At 56.8% G+C, this 26,795-nt stretch overlaps 1 protein-coding gene across 6 annotated transcripts; it reads left to right on the top strand.

Moving 5' to 3' along the window:
* The first annotated feature begins 4,707 nt into the window (after positions 1-4,707).
* NR4A1 (nuclear receptor subfamily 4 group A member 1) lies at positions 4,708-25,940 on the top strand. Of its 6 annotated transcripts, none has more exons than XM_047742224.1 (9): positions 4,708-4,866; positions 8,958-9,079; positions 11,014-11,120; positions 21,020-21,897; positions 22,685-22,814; positions 23,123-23,274; positions 23,624-23,826; positions 23,921-24,099; positions 25,095-25,940. In XM_047742224.1, exons 4-9 carry the CDS (start codon positions 21,022-21,024, stop codon positions 25,349-25,351), a joined length of 1,797 nt encoding a protein of 598 aa, XP_047598180.1. In that variant the 5' UTR covers positions 4,708-4,866; positions 8,958-9,079; positions 11,014-11,120; positions 21,020-21,021; the 3' UTR covers positions 25,352-25,940. The 6 variants fall into 6 exon arrangements, with proteins under 6 accessions (XP_047598180.1, XP_047598183.1, XP_047598181.1 ...); XM_047742223.1 differs by lacking the exon at positions 4,708-4,866 and adding an exon at positions 7,300-8,339; XM_047742227.1 differs by lacking the exon at positions 11,014-11,120.
* The last annotated feature ends 855 nt before the right edge of the window (positions 25,941-26,795 follow it).

The following is a 26,795-nucleotide window of genomic DNA, read 5'->3' as shown; positions in this document are numbered from 1 at the left end:
AATCCAGTAGGCTCCAGGCCCAGCGGAGCCTGCTCGAAGCTCCATCTCACAGCCCTGAGATCCTGACCCGAGCCAAAATCAAGAGTCGGAGGCTTAACCGACTCAACCACTCAGGAACCCCTGTATCTCTTTATTTCTTATTTCTTCCTTTTCCTCACCTCCAAGTTGACCTAAATAATGTTTGCACCATTTCTTAGGTTCACTGAATCTCGGAGAAACCGGGTCTCACGGGAAAGACAGCTCAAGAATTAAGGGAGCTTACCCTTAATTCCACTCCTTTCTCCAGAGGACTGGCAGGACCAGATTTGGGATGGCTAATCGCAAACCAGCCCCCTTCAGACTTTGGGACCCCTCTTCTGCCTCATCCCGGGGCGCCCCCATCCTCGCAAAAGCGTGTACTTGCATACACCAGACCCGAAGGAAGCAAACGCCCAGTGGCTGATTTGCATACAATCGTGCTATTGGTTGGAAGGGCCACAAGGTAGCCAATGGTTTGCAGCGGTGTTTACCCAGCGGCGGCTCCGCGCCGCCGGGTGATGTAATGGAAGCCTAGCAGGACCCGCGCGGGCTCCCTCCCGTCCGCTTCGTGACGTAGCGGCTTCCCCGGGCCCCACCCGGCCCAGCGGGGCCAGGAGCGGGGCAGCGCGGCCGCCCCCGGGACAGTGGCGTGGGTCACGGTCTAGGCTGCAGTGTTGCGGCGGGGCCCAGCCCTGTTCTTTCCGGCCTAGCGTTCCGGTCCCGGCCCCAGGGGCAGGGCCTGCTGGGCCAGATCTGATCTCTGGCGACGTGGAGAGAAATCTGGAAGCAGACGCCGGAGGATTACCAAACTCCCCTCCTTCGGGAGTTGATTACCAGACTCTCGCTTAGTAAATCACGTAGTTCTGTAACGTTCTGCATTTGTTCACAATGACTGTTTGATTTTGTAATGTAAAAAATAAAGTTATGGAGAATTTTTGCTTGTTTTTAATGGAGAGCCTGGCTTGGATTTAGGGGAAATCTTGCCATTAATTCCAACTCTGTCACTTCTAGACTGGGGTTTTTCTTGCTGGCCCTGACGGCCTCTCATGGCAACCAGGGAAAAGCAAATGTGGAGGCACTTTCTGAAAAGCACCCAGCCAGGCCTCCTCATCCTTACCTAATTCAGAGCACGTAACCCCATCCCCAACCGGATCCCTTGGAGAGCCCAAGAAAGGCTCTGCCCTATCTTTGTGTCCCTATTTTCCCCCATTAATTGCTCCTAAAACTGGGGAGGGGTGAGGGGACCCCAGCGAAATCTTTCTTGAGTCTCAGGATGGGGAAGGGAACCATGAAGGGAATCCCCTCCAAGGCCCCTCTCCTCTCTCAGGGCCAGGGCTGGGGCAGGGGAGCCCCTTCTGGGCCGAATGGGCTGGGGAACCCCCTTGACATACTTTTACCCCAGCCCCAGCGAGCTGCGGTGGAGGTGAGGTGGAATGGCGTCTCCCCGACTGGGTGGAGTTGGACTGGGTGGAGTTGGAGCAAGGGTTTTTGCCACCACGAGAGGGAGGGGCGTGTAGGGAAGACCGCCAGGGGTCTGGCTGATTATCCGGGTCCTGGGGCTTTCAATCCTACCCCCGCCCCCCCATACTTAAGAATTTCTAGGTTAACCTTCCTCCCTGCGATGTCCTTCTTCTGTCTTGCCTGGTCCTCTCCCTTCACAGTGAATGCCCCATGTTCTCTTTTTCAGTGGAATCCTCTCAGATTAACGCTCCAGATTCCCATCCCGATGCCAGCTGGAGGCCTCTTGGAGACCACCTTTTGGGCCTTCTGGCAATGTTTTCATAACTATTCTGTGTCTCCCCCGCCCCCCAACACCCCCATCAGACTAGGAAGCAATTTTCGCAGCATTATCTTGCCCTACTACCTTAGGAATTTCCTGGAATGTGTGACAGCACTGGCCAGGGGGCCCTGTTTTCCCATCCAGTCCTAAGCTCCTGAGTCATGCAAGTGGTTGGATTTCTCTCTCCGCAGTTTTCCCATCTGCAAAAGGGGCTTGTGTGGCAGTTCCTGGAATTTGTGCAGCAAGAAGAGGGGCTGGGTATGAAGGCACAAGATAGTGGGTAGAAGATCGAGCACTAGTCTAGGAATCAGAAGACCCGGGCTGTGATCCTGGCTTGGACACCAACTAGCTGAGTGACGTGGGTCAAGGAGGCAAGAAGGGGGCTGAGATCTACTGGACATCTGTAATCACACGAAAAGGTGACATTGTCTCTATCACCTGTGCAACTCCACAAGCCCCAAATAAAACACACCAGCTGGGTAAAGCTAGGTGAGTTTTCTGCATCTGCAAATTCGAGACAAGTTCCCCAGGCCGGCCTTCCTCTTAAGGCCTCCTGTGTGGAAATACCATGTCCGCTATTCCCGCCCAGACCACTTGCTACATTCTTTCTACTACAGAAGATACACTCTTCATGACAACTCTGTGACATGGGTATGTGTTCATCTTCTTGTTTCAAATGAAGAAACCGAAGCTCAGACAAGGTGAGTAACTTCCCAGAAGTCACACAGTTGGGAACAGTTGGGAACAGCCTCTTGAATCTGTGCTCCTTCTACTTCCTCACACTGCCATCATAGGCTGCACAGGTGTGTGTGTTTCAGCATTACGTATTTCAGTATATGTTTTCCTTGATTATAAAACAGGAGAATATATAATAAAGCCAAGTTGTGCTAAAGTATTTATAGAAGGGAGAGACCTCTGTGGGCTGGAAGCCTTCATGGAAAAACTGGTAATCAAGCCTTTTCTTTTCTTTTTTTTTTTTTTTATCCTTCCTGTCCAAATAAATGTATTTCTCCTACACAGGCAAATATTTTTAAAATGTATTTCAAAAGTTAGATTTCTGGAAAAAGAAAAAGAGAGAGTGGGGGTAGTGGTTTTTTAAAAAATGCCCATTTGGAAGGAGCTGCTGGGGTAGGAAGGAGAAAGGGGAGCTAGCCCCAAGTCCCTCCCTCCCCCCACCCCCCACCTTCCCATTTTGAAGCCTCAGTTTCTTTATTTCTATGTCCGCCTCATACTCGAATCTGGGAAAGGAATGTAAAGGTTCTGAGAAGAACCTGGATTTTGAGACAAACCCTGGGATTATTATGAAAAATGAGAGAAAGGAGCTTCCGAGTTGCAGCAGTTTAGGACAGGTCTAGAAAAGGATTTCTGCGGGTGGGCAGGGGAGTGGGGAGAGGAATGTGGCCCCTGGAATGAGGGCTGAGTAGGGGTGTGGGGCCTCTTTTGGACAGTTTTGAATACAAAAGAGATTCTTTGCTGCGTGGGGCCTGGCCTGGGTGCTGGGGATATGATAGCATGCTTGTAATTTAAGGTGGTTCTAAAACTGAGCGGGGCCTGGTGGCTGAAGCAACAGAGCTCAGGACTGGGGCCTGCCTCATGGCTATTCCCCTGGAGTCTTGCCTGCCCCGCCTTCGGGGAACAGACACTGTAACCCAACTCCGCTGCCCAGTCAGCCCCCAGTCCCACTGCTCCAGCCTTGACCTGGCTCTGAACCAGCCACTCCTAAGTCAGAGGCTATCAGGAGAGAAGGATTTGCTTCAGACAAGGTAGTTCTCTCCCATTTCCAAAGAATGTTCCAGTCATGTGTGACAGAGAAACCCTCTGAGGACTCCCTCCCCAAGGAAGATTCTTACTGAGGAGGCCTGTGCTTGGAGGCTGTGGCCAGAAGAGGCTGGGGCCCTCCCTGGCTTCCTGGCCACTGTGGGGAGTCTCTGTGTTTTCCCTCCACTAAGTGCTCCCTTGGATTGGGGAAAGTCTGACTCCTAGAGGGGAGCAAGGAGAAGACAGTAACTATGAGTGCCTACTGTGTACCAGGCACCTCTACAGCTGTTCAATCCCCTAATAACCAGAGAAGGTGGATAATATTATCATCTGGGCTCAGAGAGGTGAAGTGACTTGCCCTTGGTCACACAGCAGTATGAGAACAGCTAGATACGTGAATCCACCACCAGCCTTGCCCCAGCCTTGCCCCAGCTTTGTACTCCCCGCCTCTGGGAATGCTTCTCTTCAGGAGAAATTTTACCCTCCCAAGAAGTCCTCTCTCCCTAAGGTGTCGTCTTGTGTGGAAGCTGGGCACCCTGCTACTTGGGTTTCTAGTCCTTGGGGTGGCATGCAGGCCAACCAATCGATGCGGGTGGGGGTGCCCAAGACTCAGAGAGCCGGGGGCCCTGTCCTCTTAAGCCAGCCTAATTGCTGTGTGAACCTGGGCCACCGCGGGGCCTCTCTGGGCCTCACTTTTCCCGTCTCTTCTTCTCGGGAAGCCCCGGGTAAATTTATTTAGAACCCAGCTCGAGGTCTGCTGCCCCGGAAGGTGCTAGCAAGGCCACAGAACCCTCACCTGAAAAACAGCTCCCGCACCCCAACCGCAGCGGGGAGGATTATGTAACTGGGTGTGCGGCGTGTGTGTTGCGGGGGGGCGCGGGGCGGGGCGCTCGCGGCTATTCCGGGCGCCGCTATTTTTAGCCCCATTGATGAGGCTGCGTCGGCCGCCGCCGCCGGGATTCCGGAGACGTCAATGGGCTCGCGTCACGGTCCCCGCCCGCCCACCGGGGGAGGCGCGCCCGGGGCTGGGACGGTGGCGCTGGCGGCCGCGGACTGCGGGGGCGGGGGGCGCGGCCGCGGCCGGAACTGCAGGGCGGGGGGCTTCCCGGGGTGGGGGGCTCGGAACCGCGGCGGCGCGGCTGCAAGAGCGCGCGGCGGCGGCGGCGGAACTGGTGGGGGGCCCCCCGCGCGGCGCCCGCGACCCCTGGCCTCCAGGCATGGGCGCCCTTGCGGTTCGGAGCGGCTCCCAGCCGGCTGGTGCGCGACCCCGGAAGGCGGGGTGCAGAGGCAAGCGGAGCCTAGCGGGCCAGGTGAGGGGGGCCGGGTGGGGAGGAGAGGGGGTCCCTGGGAGAGGTCCGGGAAGAATGAGGTCTCCGCATAGGCAATAGCGCGGGTCAGGAGCCACCGTGGGAGTACTGCTGGGGATCGGGGCTGTGTGGGGCTGGGGGGTGGGGAGGGAAGGTCTGGATTCCCAAAGGAACCTGCTCGCTCACAGTCAGTCCCCGAGTGCGGGCGCCAAGGCTTTCTCTCCCAGGCCCGCCAAGGGTGGGGTTTGGCCCGCGAGGGGCGCAGGAGGTGGCCAGGCCGGAGAAATTCCTTCCATTTCCCCGCCGGCTGCGGGGAATGGGTTCCAGGAGTTCGGGAGGGGAGGGACCAGACTTGCTGAGTGCACCCCTTCATGGGATTGAGTGAAGAAACCGAGCCCGGAGAGGGTCTTGTAGAGGCAGGAAAGGACCTGAGATTAGAAATGCTGCAGATATGGCATTTACAGTGGTTTACAGTGAAGCATTAATTTGGATTGGGGGCTAGTTAGTGTTTGGGCAGGCCGGGAAGAGGAAGGCTGGTAGAGATAGGTGTATTCACAGCAGTGGTGCCCAAAGGTTGCTGATGGATTAGGGGGCTGATGACAGCCTGGACAGGGGCCTCAGTGAGAGCTACAGCCATGGTCCTACAGCCACCCCAAGTGAATGTTTAGATCAGTGACTTGAATGAAAACATAAAAGGGAAGCCAGCTGACTCTGTAAAGGCCTAGAGCCAAGGGGAATGACAGGTGTACAATAGGATAAAATCAAGATTTCAAATGATGGCAGCCAGGCAGAAGGATGGACCAAGATGAACAAGATGAATGTGACTGATTATAAATGTTGGGGCTTGTGCTGGAGTGAAGAAAATTAGCCCAGGAGTTCAGGCCTTGTGCCTGGGTCTAAGGCACAGCAGCCCTGGGCCCGGAGCTTCCCACTTGCTTTCTTGTGTTAGCTGTCAAACTGCTCCATTGCTATCCGAGACCTCTACCCACCAGAGGAGTCCAAGTGGGGGAAGAGATGGCTGCCTGGCTCGGGGCTCCCTGGTTGGGCTCCCTTGGTCCTAATCCCAGCTTTGCCACTTCCTAGCTGTGTGACCTTCAGCACGGTGCTTAGCATTTCTGTGCCTTAGTTTCCCCATTGGTAAAATGTTCATTATAGTAACCTCTTCCTCATGGTGTCATGAGGCTGAAATGAGAAAGTGCATGTAAAGCGCTTAATAATGTAGCTAGCACATGGTGTTCAGTAAATATTATCTGCTGTTATTATTGTTGATACCAGTAATATGTCCATTTATGGGTGGGGACTTGGACAGTGCAGAGCTTACAATCCAAGAAGGTGCCCGTCTGCCAGCCTTGTCCTGTGATGAGCTGGAGTGTAGTTAAGAGAAGACAAATACTTGAGAGGAAGGAGGGGAAGGAGATTTCAGGTGGACCCAGACAGAGCTGGGATCCAGGCCTTTGGCTTTTGGAGTCAGGGTTGTAGCTCGGCATAGGGACGAACCGTCAGCCTTTGGATCTGCCCTCCAGTGGAAGGGACAGTTCCTTAGCTCCCACATTCTCCTCACCTCCTTCCAAGCAGCTGGCTGGTTTTCTCAGCCCAGTTCTGATTGCAAGCTTGCATGAGTCCTCTTCTCCCACATTCCTCGAATACTTACCGAGTACCTACTCGTGCTGAGCTCCCTTTGGGAGACCGAAGTCTGCGTGATGGAGACAGATGGGTGAAGAGCTGAACAGCATTAGTCCTAAGGAGCTAATAAAAATAGGTTAATGTGGTGGGGGTGGAGACGTGACCGATGAGAAGAGGCTAACCATACAGACATATGGGCCGTGACTTCCTTGGCAGAGGGAACAGCCAAAGCAAAGGCCTGACTGGAGAGAGAAAGCCCATGTGCTTGGAGCTGGGGGAACGAGAGCTGGGTCCTGAGGTCTGGCCTGAGGCTCCCACGCCATTTAGGAGGCATCACACTCTTCTCCTCCAAGCCCCCTTGGCCCTACGTTTGCCCTCTGCACAGTGCTGACTGTGACTGACCTTGATTCATTCCCCCATTGTAACCTCCTGGGGCCCAGTGATGTGGGTTTGCTCCTTCTTGGATCTCCTGTTGTTCATGGCTCACTGCCTGGCTCACAGTAGGCCCTCAGTCAGCGCTCATGGAGAGAATTTTGACCTGAGACAGGAGATGGGATCAGATGTTATTTTATTTTATTTTTTTTTTTATTTGACAGAGAGAAATCACAAGTAAGCAGAGAGGCAGGCAGAGAGAGAGGAGGAAGCAGGCTCCCCGCCGAGCAGAAAGCCCGATGTGGGGCTCGAACCCAGGACCTGGGATCATGACCTGAGCCGAAGGCAGCGGCTTAACCCACTGAGCCACCCAGGCGCCCCAGGGATCAGATGTTATAAAGCACTTTGTGGGTATGACCTGGGTCCTCGACTCTGGAGCCTGTTTTCAGAGACAGGGGAAGGTGCTTGGAGGACCTTCCCTGACCTAGGAGCTCAGGGCAGGCCTGACTGTGGTGGAAAGTGTTGGCCCTTCCTGCGTTTCCTCCTCAGCTTCGGACTATTGGGAGAAAAGGGAAGGCTGTGGAGGGGAGCCTGGGGCCTTACTGCAGACCTCTTTCAGGGATATGGGAAGATGACAGTGTCGTTCTCGGAAGCAGGTGTAGCCCTGGGTTGGGACAGGTTTGCAGCCTGATTTTGCCTTCTGTTAGGGACTGGGGGCCCTCCAGGTGTTCTACACCTCTCCTCTCCCTTTCTGCCAACTTCACCCTCTGCTCTCCATTACACGTATACTATGGGAGCATGGGATTGCTGGTAACTGTGTAAGAAGAGAATCCAGGTACTGTGGTCCAGAGTAGCTCCCTTTAGCCTGTGGACCCTGGGGCAGAGGTCAAGAGGGCAACTATGCCCATCACGCACCCTCTGGGGCCCTCCTCCTCCTTATTCCCTCCACCTTCCAGCATGGGAACATCTACTTCTCTTTTCCCACGCCTCCTCTTAACCTGAAGGGCACCTGTTCCTGCTGTCACTCTGAGGCTCAGTTGAGAGCAGAGAGGGATGAACTAGGGTGGAAAAAGGGAAGGAGAGATATAGGGTCTGGAGTACCGTGGCTGAAGGAGAGAGGCACTGGTGAGAGGACAGGCGAGAGCTTAAGAAGGCTGGAAGGGTGGTGCTCACAGTTGGCTCTGGAAGTGGAGGGCAGGTGCCCAGAAGTGGCTTGGAATAAACACCAGGTTCTGGGGCTGGCTCTGATGTGTCCTCATGTAATTTCTCCTAATAATGTTAGTGCTATCATATGTGTACGTGGTACTGTTTTGCGTCCTTTACACGTGCGAACTTATTTTAAGCCCTACCATAGCCCTGTGGTTGTTAATTTCAGAGATGTCAATTACAGATTGTCATTTTCACAGTTGAAGAACAGGAGGCAAGAGAGGTTCTGTAACTTGACCAAGATGACAAGTGACAGAGCCAGGATTTGAATGCAGGTATCTGGGTCCAGCGTCTGTGCCCTTAACCACTTCGCTTCAAGCTGGGTCTTTGTGTTTGAGGACTGGAGTGCCTTCACAGGCCCTGGGAGTCCCCATTGCTCTGGTTAGAAGGCTGGGCTGCCTGGGGATGGGGCAATTGGGCCCCTGCTCTGTGGGGTCCTCTGAGGCTTTAGGGGCCAAGCTGGAGCCCTCTAAGGAGAGAGGGGTATTCTGCCCTGTCCTCACAGTGGCTCCCTTTTCTCTGCCTACAAAATGCCCTTTTGTGTGCATCAGGACCAAGTGCTGGACTGAAGCTGCCACCCACCCCCAAACCCATATTTGGGGTAGGAGGCTGAGGGGTTGGATGCTGGCATGTGTCTGCTTGGCCCTGAGATGGCCAGGTACTCTCAGCAGTTCCCGGTCACGTCCCACATCCCCAAGAGCTGTTTGCCTAGGGTTCTGTGTGCCCCCAGGCTCAGCTGCCCAGCCTACGGAAGTCCTTGGGCTGGCTTATCGCCGCCTCTCATGGCCTGGGTCCTGCCCCTGTCCTACTCCTGAGTTTCCTGGCTGTGCTTCCTCCAGGAAATGTCCCTGCCAGAGGGTTGCTCTGCACTCACACTGATTCTCCTCCTGTAGCCTTCCACCATGGACAGAAGCCAGCCCTGGTCCCTCTCTGGTGTCCCAGCTCCTTCTGCCAGGTCCTGGAGGCCGGAGGGATGGTTGACTGTTGTCCGAGGTCTCTTGGTTCATCCAGACTGGTAAGTACTCTACTGTTGTCCTTTGTATGCCTTTGGGGCCTTCTAGCTAGTAGGACTGGGGGGCAGAGGTGGGTGTGGAGCTGCCCTAAGTGGATGTGGTTTGGGGGATGGAGGGGGAAGCCCTGCAGAGGTGGCAGGCGAGGTGCTGCTCAGCTTGGGGAGATCTGGTTTCTTCAGTGGTGGGGGTAATGTGGAGGTGAGGAAGGGGGAAGCCTGGCTTTCTTAGCAGGATGGGCTGGGGGACCGTGGGCCTGGTGGGCATGGGCTGGTGTGGGAGGAGAGGGGCAAGGGTGTGGGTCAGTGACTGCTATTACCAAGGCATCGCTTGGTATTACTATTACCAAGTGTCTGGTTCTGATGGGGTGGGGCTGGATAGCTCAAGGCAGGCTGGGAATAGAGTGGGGCAGGCATAGGGGGTGGGAAGTTGGCTTGTTTTGAGGGCGTGCACCAAGGGAGTGCATGGAGGGGAGGCTGGGATCATTTCCCCCCTGAAAGGGCAAAGACCACCCCCGTCCTACTATGGTGGGTCTGTAGGGGGAAGATTTGCTGACAAAGGGCAGAGATAGACCCTCCACAATTCACCCACCATCCCTGAACGGGAAAATCTCAGACTCGGGGCTGTGGCCAGAGGGGTCCTAGGCCATCCAGTTCACCTTCTTTTCTTATGGATGAAGAAACTGAGTTACAGAGGGGAGAAGTGACTTTTCAAGATCCTCTAGTGAGGACGTGTAGAGCCAAGCTTAGAGTCAAGGTCTCCTAGAGGCCCAGTTGCCCAGAGGCCTTCCTTGCCTGAGGAGGCTTCTGGAGAAGGTACCAGCAGATGGTTGGTGAGGGTTGGAGTGTAGGAATGGAATTTCCACCAGGTCTTTCCCATAGGATCTCAGATACTAGGAGGGGGCCAAGGGCACCACAGTCCTGGTTACCATATTTACCCGAGAGAGCTGGAGTTCAGCCTGGTACCCTGGCCAGGGACCTGTGATTGCCTTCCTCCTTTCCCAGAACAGAGGGCTGTCCCCAAGCCACAGCCCCCTTCAGGCCTTGAGAGAGATCCCTGGATGAAGGAGGAGCTGGCTCTGTATCTTGCCCAGCCTCCCAGACACTGTTGCCCCGTGTGGAGTGGGTGTTCAGGGCACAGGGATTCCCATGGAGGTGGCTGCGATGGCGGAGGACGGGGTGGCTGGTGTGAGCCCAGGTGGAAGGAGGGGAAGCCCTGGGAGGCAGGGCCCTCCCATTCCAGGGGCTGGTCTGGGCGTGCACCTGGCCTCCTGCTGGCAGCAGGCTCTGTGCCACCAGCCTTGGGCTGAGGGGCAGGGAGAGGAATTACTGTAAGTGGGAGAGGCAGGTGTCCCTTGTCGGCTGGGGATCTGGACTCAGGAGGCACGTGAGTGCAGATGACAGCAGCAGGCCAGATGGCTTCCACCAACCCGGCCCCCACCTCTCCCGTCAGCTCAGACTGCCTCCTGAGAGCCCAGCCTTGTCCTCTGGGTACAGAGTAGTCCCCATGGGCAGAATTCCTTGTGTTCACCTTGTTGTCTGGGTGATGGTGGTACTGGGTGGATGTCTCATGCCATAGCCACCACCAGGGCCACCCCAAGGGGCTGCCAGCCGGGGCCCCGTGAGTGCTAGAGCTATTGGTCTTGTGACGTGGGCACCTTTCTGCCAGGCCTGGGCACAGGCCCAGGGTCACGCTCACGCCGGGGCTCCCGTCAGCTGACTATTTTGGGTTCTTGCTGACCTGGGCCAAAGTCAGGCCTCAGCCAAGAGGGCCCCGAGGCAGCTCCCTCTGTCCCCAGAGGCCGGCTCTGGTTTCAGCTATATAAACAGAGGAGAACATGCTGGCTTGGAGACAGCTCCACGTCCTAAGTCCGCTCAGCTGGTACATAGCCTTGGCCGGACAGGCCGGGCTGACCAGGCAGTCCCGTCTCTTCCCGCAGGGCTCCCTGAGGCTGCCAGGAAGAGCCCCTGACCAACCCCAGGATTCTCGCCTGGTGCAGTTGTCCAGGATTTCTGAGAGTCTAAGCAGATCGTGAGGAGATAGCTGGTGAGTCTTAGAGATGGGGAAACTGAGGCATGGGAGCTGGGCTGTTTGGATCTTTCTCCATTGTGACCATCTGTGTTGTGGTTTCTTTGGCCTTGAGAGGAGGGGGAGCAGAGGAGGAAACAAGGGTGGCTGACCTTCTCGGGGAGTGAGAGTAAAGCTTGACCTGAGTTGGGTGTGTGGGAGTCACACTTGGGAGTCACAAGCCATGATCAAGTGCTGGGCGACGTGGGAAGAGACAGGTGCTGCCATCTTTCTTCTTCCTCGGAGATTTCCATCATGCTCTCGGTCCTCCTTTCCTGTCGACCTGGCCTCAATGAGGCACTGGTCTGCTTGGGCTGGGGAGGGACACTGGAGTGAGCTGGGTGGCCAACCGGGGACTCCTGCACTGGTCCCCGAATAGGGTCCCTGAGCCTCCCAGCTGATGGGGACCAGGGACTTGGCTTTCCTAAGCCCTCAGCCCCTGCCCTGCTCTTCTTGCCTGGCTCCCCAGCTGGTCTTGGTGCCTGCAAAGCAAGGCTGGAGCGAGGTCTGGCAAGTCCACCAACCATCTTGCCACAAACACGATCCCCGGGCCCTGGGCCAGGGGCTGTAGCCCGGCACGAAGTAAGTGGCAGCTCCTTACGTGGGAGGCTCTTGTGCTCTCCTTCTTGGTTCTCAAAAAAAAATTTTTTTCCCCTTTCTGAACGTGAGTCTCTAAATGAATCCAGAGCCTGTGACTAAAAATACTTTAACAATAGGAAAATGCATCAGTCTTTCCGGCTGGGGCTCGTTATCAGAGGGTTTTTATTTTGGAATTTGAAATTTTGCCCAAGGAGGCTGGGTGGAGACCTTGGGCAGGGGCAGGAGAATTTGGTGGGTGGTGATGTTCTGCAAGGTGGTGGGAGGCCCTCCAAGGGTGGAGGAGAGGAGCTGGCCAGGAGCTGAGCAGACTGGGGGGCACGGAAGGAGGTTTGAGGAGGGTGCAAACAAGGCAGAGGCTGACCTTTCCCAGAGGCACTCCATGATCTTGTCTGCGTCTTTCCAGCGCCGTCTGGCTCTTCTTCCCTGAAGTCTGATCTTACTCTTTTGTGCTGTATGTTAATTCCCCCTAGCCGGAGAGGGAAGTGAGGGTCAAGAAATCCCTGGACTAAAGACAGCCTCTGTGGAGAGAGGCCTGGCCTCCTTAACTTGCAAGCTTTCTCCAGAGTATTAATTGAGCACTTGCTGCATACAGAGTATGGAATTTTCCCAGTGCTGGGTCTGGGCACACTCTCATTTCCTTCCTCAGCCGTGGAGGGGGAAGAGGTGTGGATGGGGTTACTATTCTCCATTCTTGAAGAAGGGAGTGCTGGCTCCCTAGTCTAGCTGAAGACCCAGGTATCTCCTTTCCATGCATGCCCTCCCTGCTCCGGGATCCTGCTGCAGGTCCATAGAGTTCAGCCTCCCAGGCAGAGCTCTGTTTCACTGGTAAGCCACCCCCTTCCCTGAACTGATGGAATTCTCACAGCCCCCAGGAATGTGATGTTGTCTATATTGGGCAAATGGGGAACGGTCTTGGAGAGGGCAGGGGACTGGCCCGCGGTCACACATCAGGCTTGTGGGCTTCTGGCTAGTGATGGCTCTGTGAGCCCCTCCCTCTTTTGTCCCTGCTGGGCCTTGGGTGAGTGGTGGGGGTCAGTGGCTTCCCTGCCCACGTCCTTGGCAGTCTTTTGTCAGGGAGGTGACAACCTGTCTGGTCATGCCAGGGCCTGGGCAAGGGCCAGGAGATCAGCGCCAGAGACCTGGGCCTGACCCTACATCCCTAATTGCCAGACCTGTCCATGGCAAGCCCCTGGGGTTGTAGGCACTGCTTCCTTGCCCATAGCACAAATCCCCCTACCCACTGCTGAGGCAGGAAGAGGAAGTGGCCAGGTCAGGGCTGGTGCTAAGTCCTGGGGCTGAGGAGGGGAAGCTCCCGTGGCCACTTCTCAGCCGGAGGAGGCAAAGCTCACTTCTTCTGCCCACCACGAGGGAAGGGTGTGGAGGCCTGTGGGTGGGGATGGTCTTGGTGAAAGTAGGGCAGGTTCCTGCCCTCTGCTGGGGGATGTGGGGGGTGGGTGGCAGCCCGAGTGGGGGTGCAGTGTGGGAAAGGGGTTGTGCCTTTCCACTTCCTCCATCCCCCATTTACCCAAATCCACACTTACTATTGAAGATACATGAAGGCCCCCCCTGCTGAGATCGGGGAGACAGGGCCTTGCCCTCATGTTCACACACAGCTGGAGGAGGGATGAGTCAGCACTAAGTCCCCAGGCCCCATGAGAGGGCCCCATGAGATCTGCCTCGGAGGGACAAGGGCTTAGTGAGTGCTTCAGAAAACACCCAGTGTTGACAGAGAACATCCTGTGTGAAGACCCCTGTCTAATGGGAGATCAGCTTCTAGCTGTAGCTGTGCTCTGTGTGTGTTGGGAGAACAAGTCCCTAATGGGAAACAGGCACCATTCTCTGATTTCAGCAACACACACTTGAATGAATCTGTGCTCAATGATTTCCAGCAGCATCTGTGTCCCTGTGAATAAATAAGTCTCTCCCGTTGAGGCATGGCTATTTTTTAAAATAAACTTTTGTTTTTGAGAAAATACCCATAAGGAAAAGTGTACAAATCATAGGTATTAAATCTTAAGCATATAGTGTGATGGCTTTTCCAGGGTGAACACACCTGGCTGATCGCTGTCCAGGTTGGAAACTGGAATGCTTCCAGTCCCACCAGAGAGCCCCTCATGGGCACTGCTGTTTTCAGTTTACAGGCTGCGCGTGTGTGTGTGTGTGTGTGTGTGTGTGTGTGCGCGTGTGCGTGCGTGCACCTATGCACACCTGGTTCTAAGGTACACTTAGAAGAAGCCAGGCGCAGCGGGCCAGAAGCCACAGTCTGCAGCCCACAGAGGGGGCCATGACTCCAGCACAAACCTGGGAGTTAGAGGACCTAGCCCTGAGCCTCCATCTCCTCATTATAAAATTTGGGTCAGTTCTAAATCTGGAAGGTTGAGGGGAGAGTTTAGTGGAAGAATGCATGTGAAGTACTGTGGACTGAGGTCTGACCCTTGGTGGTTATTCCCCATACCTCCCCTCACGGGTGAGAAGGGGCTTGTTACTAAGAGTTAAGCTGAGGGAGGGTATGGCCCCAAGTCTTGGAGGATGGGCAGGATTAGAGCAGAAGGAAGATGGGTCACTCTGCCCAATGAGTGGTGGGAAGTTTTGCCCAAGGTCCTTTTATGGGAGCAGCCATTGGCTCCAAGGTGATGAGGGCAGATTGATGCACTGGGCCAGGCTGTGCTGTGGGAGCCTGGTGAAGACTGTCGTCTCATCTCCAGCACGACATCTTCTCTCCCTGTGCTTCTTGTGTTATGGCCCTGCCTTACCTTCTGGTCCTCGCCTCTAGTTTTGGATATCTCTCCCATTATTACCTCCTTCATCATTACCTATCCCCTGCCACCCCACACCTCCCCCGACAAGGGGCTGTTCACTCTGACCTTGCTCTTGAGGGCTAGACTTGGAGATCTCTTGGGAACCTGGGACCAGTTTATGCTCCAGGCTTCCCAGGGTCTGCATTAATGGTGCCTTTCCCCAGAGTTCCACCTTAGCCAAATTCCACTTGCCTCAGAGCCCCAGGACACCCTGGAGGGCCTCTGGCCAGCAGGGATGAGACCAGGGATCCCAAAGCCCTCATGTCTCTCTCCCTTCTGCCTTAAGGTAGGTGCCCCATGTGGGTGCCTGAAAGGGTGGCCCTGGTTGTGCTCCCACAGACAGACTCTGCCTTTTTCTCCTTATTTACTTCTTTTCAAACCCTGCAGCATCCCTGCCTCCACAGACATGGCCAAGTGGCAGCTGTGGTTTTCTTCCCCTCCCTCTGCCTTTGGGGCAGTGAGAAGGTAGCCTCCAAAGCTGCAGTATCCTGGCAATGAAGGGGAGGCTGGGGTGGGGGGCGGGTTGCTGGGCGGCAGGCTCACATCTGGAGGCTAATGCTGAGATTTGGAGATTTAGACTAGGGCCTTGGGCAGCTGCTCACCACACAGAGTTCCCTGGGGCTCCTGGGCAGGCTGGCCCTGTGGGAAGGTAGGGAAGGTCTGTGTTGCTTTTTACAAATGGAAAGTGGTAGGGAAAATGGTGGGCACCAGGGCCCAAGGCTGACTCAGCTCGCAAAGAACTGGTAAAGCTGGGCTTGAGCACAGATTGATCAAGCTACATGTTTTGCTGACATTAAATTAATTGATTAATTAATTAATTATTTTTTGGAGGAAGGCCCTGCTGGGGTGGAGGAAGGTCTAGCTTCACCAGCCCAAACTTGCTGTGTACTTCTGAGCAATGTGCAGGTGCTCTGGGAACCCTTGGGTCCTAATCTGCAAAATGGGAGGATGTGAATGATCTTAGCAGGTTTATCTTTATTATTTTACTTTTCTTTAAATGTTTATCTTTTTAAAGATTTTATTTATATATTTGACAGACAGAGATCACAAGTAGGCAGAGAAAGGCAGAGAGAGGGGAGGAAACAGTCTCCCTGCTGAGCAGAGAGCCCAATGCGGGGCTCGATCCCAGGACCCTGAGATCATGACCTGAGCCGAAGGCAGAGGCTTTAACTCACTGAGCCACCCAGTAAATAAATGCTTATTTTTTAAAAAAGAGTTATTTATTTTAGAGAGAGGGAGAGAGGGAACACAAGTAGGGGGAGGGGCAGTGGAGATGGGGAGAAAGAGAAGCAGACTCCCCACTGAGTGAGGAGCCTGCCACAGGGCTTGATCTCATGACCCTGAGATCATGACCTGAGCTGAAATCAGGAGTCAGATGCTTAACCCACTGAGCCACCCAGGAGCCCCATATTAGCAATTTTAAAGTCTTTTTGTTGTTTTGTGTGTGTGTGTGTGTGTGTGTGTGTGGCATCTCTTTTCCAAGCAGAATCTACGCAAAAGCCCAACACAAAGAAAAACAAAACTGGTGGGAAGTGGAGTGGGGATCTTGGATGAGTCGCCTTGCATTATTCTGCCCATATTTCTTCACCTTCACCTGGGTGGCCTTGAAGGGTCTTTGGAAGATGGTTTGGGGAAAAACGGAGCTGTCTGAAGATTGGTCCACATTGAGATCGTATGCCGAAGTGGGGGAGCTATGGCGGGTTCTGACCAGGTTCAGAGGTGGGTTCTGAATGAGACTGGTGTTGCATGAAGACTACTCCACTGGCGGGCAGGGGGATTCGGAAAGAGGAGACAAGCTGGTAAAGGGGCAGTGGCCTAATTGGGTGTGGGCAAGGAGAAGTGAAGGTCACCGGCCTCAACTCAGCTGGTCGGCTGTCTTCATGCACCAGTGAGGCATGGGCTGTGGTTGGCTGTAGGAAGGGAATCCAAGAGATGTTCCAAAATAGAATTGTAAGAGGAAAATGAGAAGTTGCTGGTGGGGTATCAGGAGCAGAGATGGGGTGGTGGGTAGAGAGTACAGCGATGACAAGCTCTGTCAGCAATGGGTGAAGTTTGAGTTGCTGGCAGGACCTTTGAGTAGGCAGAAGTGGGGGCTGGAGACAGGGGTGTGGGAGACCTGAGATGGGAGGTTAAGAGTGGAAGTGAGGAACAGGAAGTGCCTTGGGTAGGGGGAAGTGCTGTCGGGTGACCAAATGAGGTGAGAGTGGGGCCACCAGCACAGGGGCAGTGGAAGCAGAAATACTTCAAGCTGAGTTACTGGGGAAAAGGGGGCTGGGTGGGATCCCAGGGTCCCAGGGGGTGGGGGGGGATTTCTTCTCCTTGTAAACATTAGCTTCACTTCCCTTCTCTCTTACTTAGCAAGTGCGGGCTCCCCAGGTTTGGGGTAGAATGGGGGTGGAGGGGTGACAGCCAGATCAGGGAAGGCTCTAGGTGGTCTGCAGCTGCTCTCTCCACAGGTGCTGGAGGTGATGTAGGAGTCATGGGCAGGGGAGGGCGTGAGAAGATCCCCTACAGATGCAGCCAGAGGTCCCGGGTTCCAGCCCAGTGTGCCACCACCACACTGTGTGACCTTGAGCAAGTGCCATTATTTCTGAGCTTGTTTATTTATAAAATGGGGAAGAGTCGGCACAAATTTGACAAGATTTCTCAGACTCCACCCGGTTCTGAAATTCGGTAATTTCCCAACTATAGTGCACCCACCCTGTAAGGGCCTGGGAAGAAATCAAGTTCAGCGTGTGGAACAGAGCCCATTGGCTCATCTTGGGCCTGGCAAACCCCTGTCCTGGGAAGGTACTTCGCATTGGGAGAGTAGGGGACGGAAACATGCCAGGGTGGGGGGGTGGGCGAGGAGACACGACTCTGACGTTCCTGGGCCAGTTTCTCAGCCAGTGACCCCGCTGGAGAAGACGGGTCAAGTGCACTAGCTACGCCCCAGGCTGAAGTGGGGGTGCACGTTGTCCGGGCTCTGTCCCTGAGTTGCCCACCCCGGCCCGGCCCGGCCCGAGGCCTGCCCTGGCAGCCCAGCGGCGGCAAAGGGCGAGCCCCCAGGGCTGCAGGAAGGACAGGGAGGGTGCAAAGGCGGAGCCGGGAGCCGAGGGAGCCCGAGGGAGCGGGAGGGAGCGGGCGCGGTCGTGGCTCCCCGAAGCAGCCGGAGGCTGAAGAGAGATCCAAGTCCGGGGAAGCCCCGCGGCCGCGGCTCTAGAGCGCCCCCTTCGTGGACTCTGGCCCTCCAGGCCGGTTATTTCGGACCCGGGGGCCCCGGGCCGGGTCCCGGGTCCAGCGGGGGGAGCCTCGGGAGTCCGCGAGCTGCTATTTTTAGCCGGTGCGGCGGGCGCGAGGGGACTATTTATAGATCAAACAATCCGCGCTCCCTGCGTCAATGGAACCCCGCGTGCGTCACGCGCGCAGACATTCCAGGCCCCCTCTCGCCCCGCCCCCTCGGGCTCCCCGTCCCGCGCCTCCCCCTGGCCGCCTCCCGCCGGAACCGCGCCGCCCCCCGCGCCCTTGTATGGCCAAAGCTCGCCGGGCCGCGTGCGTCAGTGGCGCCCCCGCCCCTCCCCGTGCGTCACGGAGCGCTTAAGAGGAGGGTCGGGCTGGGCTGGGGAGCCCCAGTGGCAGAGGCTGCGGAACTTGGGGGAGTGTGCAGTATCCGGGGGAGCGCACGAGGGACCAGACTGCGACTCGGGGTGCCGGTCCCGGGCAGGGGGAGCAGGAGTCGGCCAGGTAGGCGCCCCCGGGGAGGGGGGGAGGAGGAGCGTGCATCTCAGCGGCGCGCTCTGCTCTGGTTTTCAGGGGTGTTGCATGAAGGAGATGGGCGTACGCGCGGGCAGAAAGGATGTTGTAGGGTCAGCGTGCACGAGAGCGGGTGTATGGTGCAGTCTTGGCGTCGGAGGAGAGCGATTGGAGCGGGATGTGGACCCGGATCGGACTTCAGTCTACCGGGCGCGGTGGTGGGGTGGGGGGAGTGTCAGTGCAAGGTGGAAGCCTCAGGGGGTTAGAGTTGGCACCAGGAGTGGGGACTTGTTCAGTTAGAGGCTGGTTGTAGTTCTGTTTCCGAGGGTACCCGAATGGCACAGGGCGTCCCGGACTGAGGTGCCGATGGGGGCTCAGTACAGTGAGGGGAAGATACACAGAACTTTAACTGCTGGGATCCATCGGACTCCTGCCCGGATTGGATTTCCAAAAGGGTCTTCTTCCTCGCCGCAGGTCTACCTCCTCCCCCATTCCCTTAATTGTTTTCTTAACGCTTTAGAGCCTGTGGTTAGTTTGCAGGGATCCCCGAAGTTGCTGCCCGAACTCTATCAGGAGACTTCTGAGTTGCTAAAGGAAATGGCCAGCACTGATAGCTGGACTGTGGAGGGGTCCTGCTTGTGTTCCGCCAAATGAGTCTTCTTAGGGGCGGGGTCTCTGGAAGCGCAGGGAACGTTGTTTTAGTTGTTGCTTGGATCCTGTGTGTGTGTGTGTGTGTGTGTGTGTGTGTGTGTGTGTGAGAGAGAGAGGAAGAGAGAGGTGTGGAAATCTTGGTCCTTGGGGAACCGAGGTCGGAGTTGCTAATGTTGGAGTCTCCGTGTGGTACCTGAAGGATACCCGCCCCCCCCATCACCCGCTCCCGCCCCGTTCCAGCCCCACCTGCTGATCGCATCTGTGCCCCCCTCCCCCAGTCCCTGTTGGCTCATACAGGTAGGGTGCAGCCTGAAGCTTGTTGGGCATAACAGGTGCAAACCACATTGTTGCCAGGACCTGCCTGAAGCCGGATTCTCCCTGCTCCCTCCTTCAACCCCGCCTCCTCTTCCTCCTCCCTGTAGGATTGCTTCTCCCCCACCCCTCTTAACGCTAGATGTAGGTCCGTATCTGGTGTAGTTAAGTACCTGGGCAAAGGGGGGGGGGGTAGGCTGGTGGGGGTTGATCCGGATGTGGGACGTCCAAGTGGAGAAACAGGATTTGAATAAGGCTGGAACACCCAGCCTTATTCCAGGTGGCTGCCATCTCTTCTCCACCCCAAACCCATCCCCGCCTAGGCTGTCTTAGGGCAGGGAGACGTGGCCAGTCTTATCTCTCGAAGGTGTGCTCTCTGCCTGTGCACAGGCACTCCTGGGTGGGCGGTGCCAGCGCTTCAAGGGGCTCCATCGCCTGGGTTGGTTGTGGGAGTGTCAGGCCAGGGGTGGAGCTGCCCTGTCCAGGGCCCATGGAGGTGGGAGAAAGGCTAGAACCAGAGGACTCCCTGGGCTTTTGGCCAGGAGGTGGTGCCAGCCTTTGCCCCCTCTCTCTGTTCCCTGGATTATGGCACTCTCTGTTCCAGCTTGCTTTCCCAGAGCCTCCTCTGTGTTAGTTTTTGACAAGTCTGCAAACTTAAGGATTCCCCTCGAATGGTGCTGTCTTGCTCCTTCTCGTGATTGAGGGTGTAACCAGCCCTCCTTGCCTGAGCTCCTGGGCTCTTCAGGACATAGATACCCCTTAGTGGAGGAACCCAGGCAAGGACACCTTCTCCTCCCCATGTAGGCACCTCAAGTCTGCTGGGCTCTGAGAGTTCTCTTGTACAAATAGCAAGGAGCAGTGCTTTGGGGGTAGCAGAGAAATTCTTCTTAGGGACTGTCCATTCTCCTGGACATCGGGGGGGCTGTTCTCTCCTTCTTCTGGCCCCTGTTCAGCCTCCCTCTAGCATACAGCCTTTAAAGGTCTGGAGCCCAGTTACTTGATCCCCTGGGGAGCTGGGGACTGCTGAAGAGGCCCGGGCTCCCTTCCTTTTTGCTTTTGGGAGCAAGTCAGGCAGCGCCGAGTGGGTGCCGGTCCCCAGATGGCAGGACTGGGGTGCGCGTGGGAGCTGCAGCCTTTGTTCAGTGTGTAGGGTGGGGGCAGGGAGGGGGGGCAGGCTCATGGCTGCTTAGGCTTCTGATTTAGGCAGCTGGGCCCTTCGCTCTGGCTCCTCTTGCATTGTCCCAGGCACTGGGGAGGAGGAGGAGGAGAGGGGGTTTTGCAAAGGCTGGGCCATGCCTGGGAATATTCCCAGAAGGGCCAAGTTGGAGAAACAACGTATCTGCACCCAGCGAGTGGGCTGAGTAGGACTTTGCCTGGTTGCATCTCCCACCCACCCTTCTTCCAGCCCCCACCCACGCCTCACCCAGTGTGGTAGGGCAGGGGGTTGGGGGAACACAGCTTCCCCCTGTTCCAGAAGAGAAATGCTGGCTAGATGCCTTCCCTAGGGTTCCCAAGCTGACTGGGGTGTGGCTGGCCTTCCAACTGAGCCCACTCTTGCTGGGCCACTGCCCAGGGGCTTTGTGACATGGGCGTGGAGATGGTGTTCCAGCTGGGGACCGAGCTTTCTGGGTTCTGTGGTGGGCCATGGTGCTCAGGCCTCAGTGGCCTGTGTCTGGCTGGGATTCTTGCCACCTGGCTGCTCAGGGTCCTAGACTTCAAGGCCAGGCTTCAGGCTTCTCTCACCTTGACTCTCACTCCCCCAATCTTGGTCTCCTACCCCTTCAGAGATGCCCTGTATCCAAGCCCAATATGGGACACCAGCACCGAGCCCAGGACCCCGCGACCACCTGGCAAGCGACCCCCTGACCCCTGAGCTCAGCAAGCCCACCATGGACCTGGCCAGCCCTGAGGCAGCCCCCACGGCCCCCACCGCCCTGCCCAGCTTCAGCACCTTCATGGATGGCTACACAGGGGAGTTTGACACCTTCCTCTACCAGCTGCCAGGAACAGCCCAGCCGTGCTCCTCGGCCTCCTCTTCGGCCTCCTCCACATCCTCATCCTCGGCCACCTCCCCCGCCTCTGCCTCCTTCAAGTTTGAGGACTTCCAGGTGTACGGATGCTACCCTGGCCCCCTGAGCGCCCCCCTGGATGAGACCCTGTCCTCCAGCGGCTCCGACTACTATGGCAGCCCCTGCTCAGCGCCATCACCATCCACGCCCAGCTTCCAGCCATCCCAGCTCTCTCCCTGGGATGGCTCATTCGGCCCCTTCTCACCCAGCCAGACGTACGAAGGCCTGCGGGCATGGACAGAGCAACTGCCCAAGGCTTCCGGGCACACCCAGCCGCCAGCCTTCTTTTCCTTCAGCCCCCCTACTGGCCCCAGCCCCAGCCTTGCCCAAAGCCCCTTGAAGCTGTTCCCTTCACAGGCCACCTGCCAGCTAGGGGAGAGAGAGAGTTATTCCATATCAACGGCTTTCCCAGGCCTGGCGCCCACTTCTCCACACCTGGACGGCCCAGGGATGCTGGACACACCCGTGCCGTCAGCCAAGGCCCGGAGTGGGACTCCAGGTGGAAGCGAGGGCCGCTGTGCTGTGTGTGGGGACAACGCCTCATGCCAGCATTATGGAGTCCGCACCTGCGAGGGCTGTAAGGGCTTCTTCAAGGTACTGGGCTGCCCTGGGTGCAGCTCTTTATGGGAAGTGGGCAAGTCTGGTCTCTGTGGTAGCTAGCCTCCCTGGGATTCTCTTCCCACCTTGTCCTGCCCTTCTGGGAGGGGTCACAACTGCAGGCGGGCCGCCCCTCTGGGGACCCATAGATGGCAGGGGGCTGCCCACAGAGTGATAGTGAGGTACAGGCAAGGGTGGGGACGGCAGGCATGTCCCCCAGAGGGCACATGCTAATGGCCAGCCTCTGGTTTTCTTCTGCCTGTCCTCCCCCAATTCAAGGTCCTGGTGGGAAGGGGGCCCCAGGCACTCATGTTCCTGGCATGAGATAAAAGGATCTGAGAAGAGGGCTTGGTGCTCGAGGGCTGGGGGCGGACTGGGGAACAGGCTGTATGTTTGTCCCAGCTCTGGGTGCCTGCTCAGCTTCCCGTCCCCACCCCCCAGCCCTCCTCTGCCCTCCCTCGCCAGCCCCAGAGAAGGCACATTGAGAAGTCCAGGTGTCTGGGCTGCTATGGAGCCCCGAACCCCTGGGCCCTAATCTTGTGTCCTGGGGGTCTCCCTTCTTGGGCATAAACCTCCCCCAATGTCCCCAAGACTTTCTTCTTCCTCCCCCCACCCCACCCCCTCACCATCTCTCCCTCCCCTGCCATCCAAATGTTAGAAAAATAGCTGTGAACAGAGAGTGCTTTTGTCTGTGATGGCAGCAGGATCTGGACGGTCCCCTCCCCTGTCCCCCCCCCCCCGCCCAACTCTGACAGCCTGTTCCGTGTGCCCCCCCCCCATCCAGCGTACAGTGCAGAAAAACGCCAAGTACATCTGTCTGGCTAACAAGGACTGCCCTGTGGACAAGAGGCGGCGAAACCGCTGCCAGTTCTGCCGCTTCCAGAAGTGCCTGGCCGTTGGCATGGTGAAGGAAGGTGGGCGGCCGGGATGGGCTGGCGGGACAGAGGCAGGCCTGAGTGGGGTGGGGCAGACAGAGGCCCCCCAGACCTCTGTCCTGGTGGGCCACAGTGGCTGGCACGAGCAGGCCTTATGGGCACTTGCACTCTGGTCCAACTGTCTGGCGCATGGGCCGGCGGGGGGCGGGGTGTGCTCTCTGTAGGGTCTCGGGCTCTAGGTCCTTAGACTCCGAGGTCCTTCCCAGCATTGATGCACACAGCTTGGGCTGAGAGTCCCTTCCCTGGACCCCTGCCTCCCTTCCTTAGCCCTGCCTGTTTCTCTGCAGTTGTCCGGACAGACAGCCTGAAGGGCCGGCGGGGGCGGCTCCCTTCAAAGCCCAAGCAGCCCCCGGATGCCTCCCCTGCCAACCTCCTCACCTCCCTGGTCAGGGCACACCTGGACTCTGGGCCCAGCACTGCCAAACTGGACTACTCCAAGGTGAGGCCCCGCCTGCCCCACACTCAGTGCCTTTGGGCATCTTAGAGAAAAGATGCGGCCCTTGCGGGCACAACACACTGGAGAAAAGAGGAGCCCCCTTTGGGGTGACCAGGTGGACAGTGTACCCCCCTGGGTGGGTGGCCAATTAGAAAAATGTGCTCCTCCCAGCGTCCTTGGCCCTGGGTTAATGCTTGAGAATTGGTAAGCAAGAGCATGGGCAGACTCTCAGGCTCTCTCTCTCGCCCCTGGGACCCGGGGGTCCTCCGACTGTGTCACATGGCCTCAGGTGATGGCCGCGGTATGGGGCCCCTAGCGGGCTGCTGACCTCCAACCCCCTGCCTGCCCTCAGTTCCAGGAGCTGGTGCTGCCCCACTTCGGGAAGGAGGATGCTGGGGACGTGCAGCAGTTCTACGACCTGCTCTCGGGTTCCCTAGAGGTGATCCGCAAGTGGGCCGAGAAGATCCCAGGCTTCGCGGAGCTGTCCCCCAGTGACCAGGACCTGCTGCTGGAGTCGGCCTTCCTGGAGCTCTTCATCCTTCGCCTGGCGTACCGGTGAGTCGCTGCCGTCCGCTTGCTCAGGGCTCCTCCCCTGTGCCCTATTCTCAAGCTCCCCACCCTGACCGGCCTCTGCGTCCCTCTGCGCCAGGTCGAAGCCTGCCGAAGGGAAGCTCGTCTTCTGCTCCGGCCTGGTCCTGCACCGGCTGCAGTGCGCCCGTGGCTTCGGTGATTGGATTGACAGCATCCTGGCCTTCTCTCGGTCCCTGCATGGCTTGGTCGTCGACGTCCCTGCCTTCGCCTGCCTCTCTGCGCTTGTCCTCATCACGGGTGAGTGGCCGCCAGGGAGTTGGGGAGGGCTTGAGGGCCTGGCCCTTGGCCCCCACATGGTGAAGCGGGGGTGCACTGAGGCAGAGAGGGGCCAGCCTGTGCTCCGAGTGACACAGCTAGTAGACAACAGAGCTGGGGTCTGGGTCCGGGCCTAGGCATATCTGATCGCAAAGCCTGAGGCAGTTGGAATTATCCCATACTATCCAGGAGGCACACCATGTGGTTTTTGCGTGTGGCCTGGGATTTGGGGTTGTTTTTAAAAACCTACTTGAATTACGTGGCATGCAGGAAAGTGTACAAATGAGAAAATTTCACACCTGGATCAGGAAACAGAACCCTGCCTCCTGTCCTCTTACAGCCCTCAGCTCCCCTAAGGGCAACTGTGGCCCCAACCTTCAACACTAGGCTTTTTAACACACACCTGGTGTGTCCTTTACGTAGGTATAGTTATTCAGGGTGGATTTTTCTGTGTTAAATGCAGAGGTTTTCAGATCTCTTTTATTTAAAAAGTTTCAAGCACCAGAATCTGCCCCTGTTTCCCTTTTCACTTAAATTTCACAGGGGACCCAGCCATAGAGGACAAAATCCAAGGCATTTTGGGCCAAGGGAAACGGTGGGTTTTGGAATCCCTAAAACCATGGCTCCTCTCCAGGGTTTCTCAGGAAGTGCCTGGGAGAAAACCTTGGGCCTTAGGCAGAAAATCTGGTTAGGAATAGGGTTTTTTTGTGACTTTGGGCAACTCCTTTAACCTCTCTGGGCCTCGGTTTCTCATTTGGAAGATGAGGACAATGAGTGTGACTGCCACGGCCACTAGACTTCAGTGGGGGTTTGTGTGTGAACTTTTGCCAAGTGCCCGGGGACTGGGGGAGGATGGCCAGTGGGGGGCAGTTCTCCAGCAGGGAGTGAGGTGGGCGAGGAAATGGGGACTGGGGGTGAGGTGGAGGCCTGCTCCTCAGCCAGGTGGCTGACCTCACACGTTCCTCGCACCCCTCCAGACCGGCATGGGCTGCAGGAGCCTCGGCGGGTGGAGGAGCTACAGAATCGCATCGCCAGCTGCCTGAAGGAGCACGTCTCGACCGCAGCAGGAGAGCCCCAGCCGGCCAGCTGCCTGTCGCGCCTGCTGGGCAAACTGCCCGAGCTGCGGACCCTGGGCACCCAGGGCCTGCAGCGCATCTTCTACCTCAAGCTGGAGGACCTGGTGCCCCCTCCGCCCATCGTCGACAAGATCTTTATGGACACGCTGCCCTTCTGACCCCTGCCCAGGAACACGCGTGCAACGCGTGTGCACGCTCAGACGCCACCCCACGTGCCTTTAACCCACGGCCCATGGCCCCTTGGAGCACCCCCGCCCCCAAAGCCCGGCCTGGGCTCGAGCTGCAGACTGGCCAGCCTCCCCACTTGGGCTGGGTGGTTTGGCAGGTAGCTCGCACCCCGGGGGAGGGGGATGCACTCACAGGGGGACCCCTACTATTTGTCTTAACCGCCCCCATGCCCGGCCCTGGCCTTCATGTTTTTGTAAGATAAACCGTTTTTAACACACACCGCCGTGCTGTAAATAAGCCAAATGCTGCTGTAAATACAGGAAGGAAGAGGCCGAGATGGGAGTGGGGGCTGGGAGGGAGGGACAGCCCCCACCAGCTGGGCAAGCCTTCCCCCCTCCTTGCACCTGCTCTCTCTTCCCGCCCTCTTTCCACATGTACATAACCTTACTCTAGGAGGAAGACAAATGACAGATTCTGACATTTATATTTGTGTATTTTCCTGGATTTATAGTATGTGACTTTTCTGATTAATATATTTAATATATTGAATAAAAAATAGGCCTGTAGCTGAAACCAGGAGCCTGACTGTCTCTTATGCCCTCCTCCTCCCCACACACATCCCCCACCCCCATCCCCATCATTACTGAAGCGACAGAAGCAACTCTGGCTGAATCATTCAGGTTACTGACCTGAGCTCACAGGCCTCAGTTTATACTTTTCTAAAATGTGTAGATAATCATGACCCCTGCTTCTTGGGTGGTTACGCAAAGCACTCAGACTAGTTTTGGATACGTGGAAAGGCTCTGATAAGCCCACGCCTCATGGACAGAGGCCGTGGTGGAGGCCAGTGAGCTGAGGGGTGAGAGGGTCACTCCAGCTGTCACTGTTCCTTTGGGGCCATGGTCTCTGATTGGACTTCCACATCTGTAAGACAGGTGAGGGGCAGAGCCCACCTCGCATTGCCTGTGGGAGTCCGGGAACGTCGGTGGAGGTGCCTGGGGCTGGGTACAGGGCAGCCTGGGATGGCATTAGCTTTAGTACAAGTTTTTTTCCATCTGCATTTTCTACAATCCCCACCTGCCTAGCGCCCCAGCAATAACATCCAGGTTGCTGGTGGCCCTTGTCCTCTCGGGAAGAAGATTGTTCTGGGGTTCCTATCTGTATTCAGATGCCCCTACGTAGGTCCTCCAACTCCCCAGCTCATCAGTTGCTTAGCTGGCTTGAAAGGCAGATTCCTAGGATCTGATGTCAGAAACTCCGATTTGCTGAGGGGGAGGGCCCAGGAGTCCACGCTTTTACCAAACACTTTTGCCAAGTGCTTGTGATGCCAGTGTGAGTCTCAGGGCCACTTTTTTGAGAAACAGGAACCTAGATGGACCCTAGCCTGAGGTCCAGATAGCTGCCAGCCTAGCAGGGTCCAGCCCCCTTCACTGA

This window comes from Lutra lutra, chromosome 8, assembly GCF_902655055.1.
Source record: "Lutra lutra chromosome 8, mLutLut1.2, whole genome shotgun sequence".
In the NCBI taxonomy this organism is placed as follows: domain Eukaryota; kingdom Metazoa; phylum Chordata; class Mammalia; order Carnivora; family Mustelidae; genus Lutra; species Lutra lutra.
This window is presented reverse-complemented; position numbering and strand designations above follow the sequence as displayed.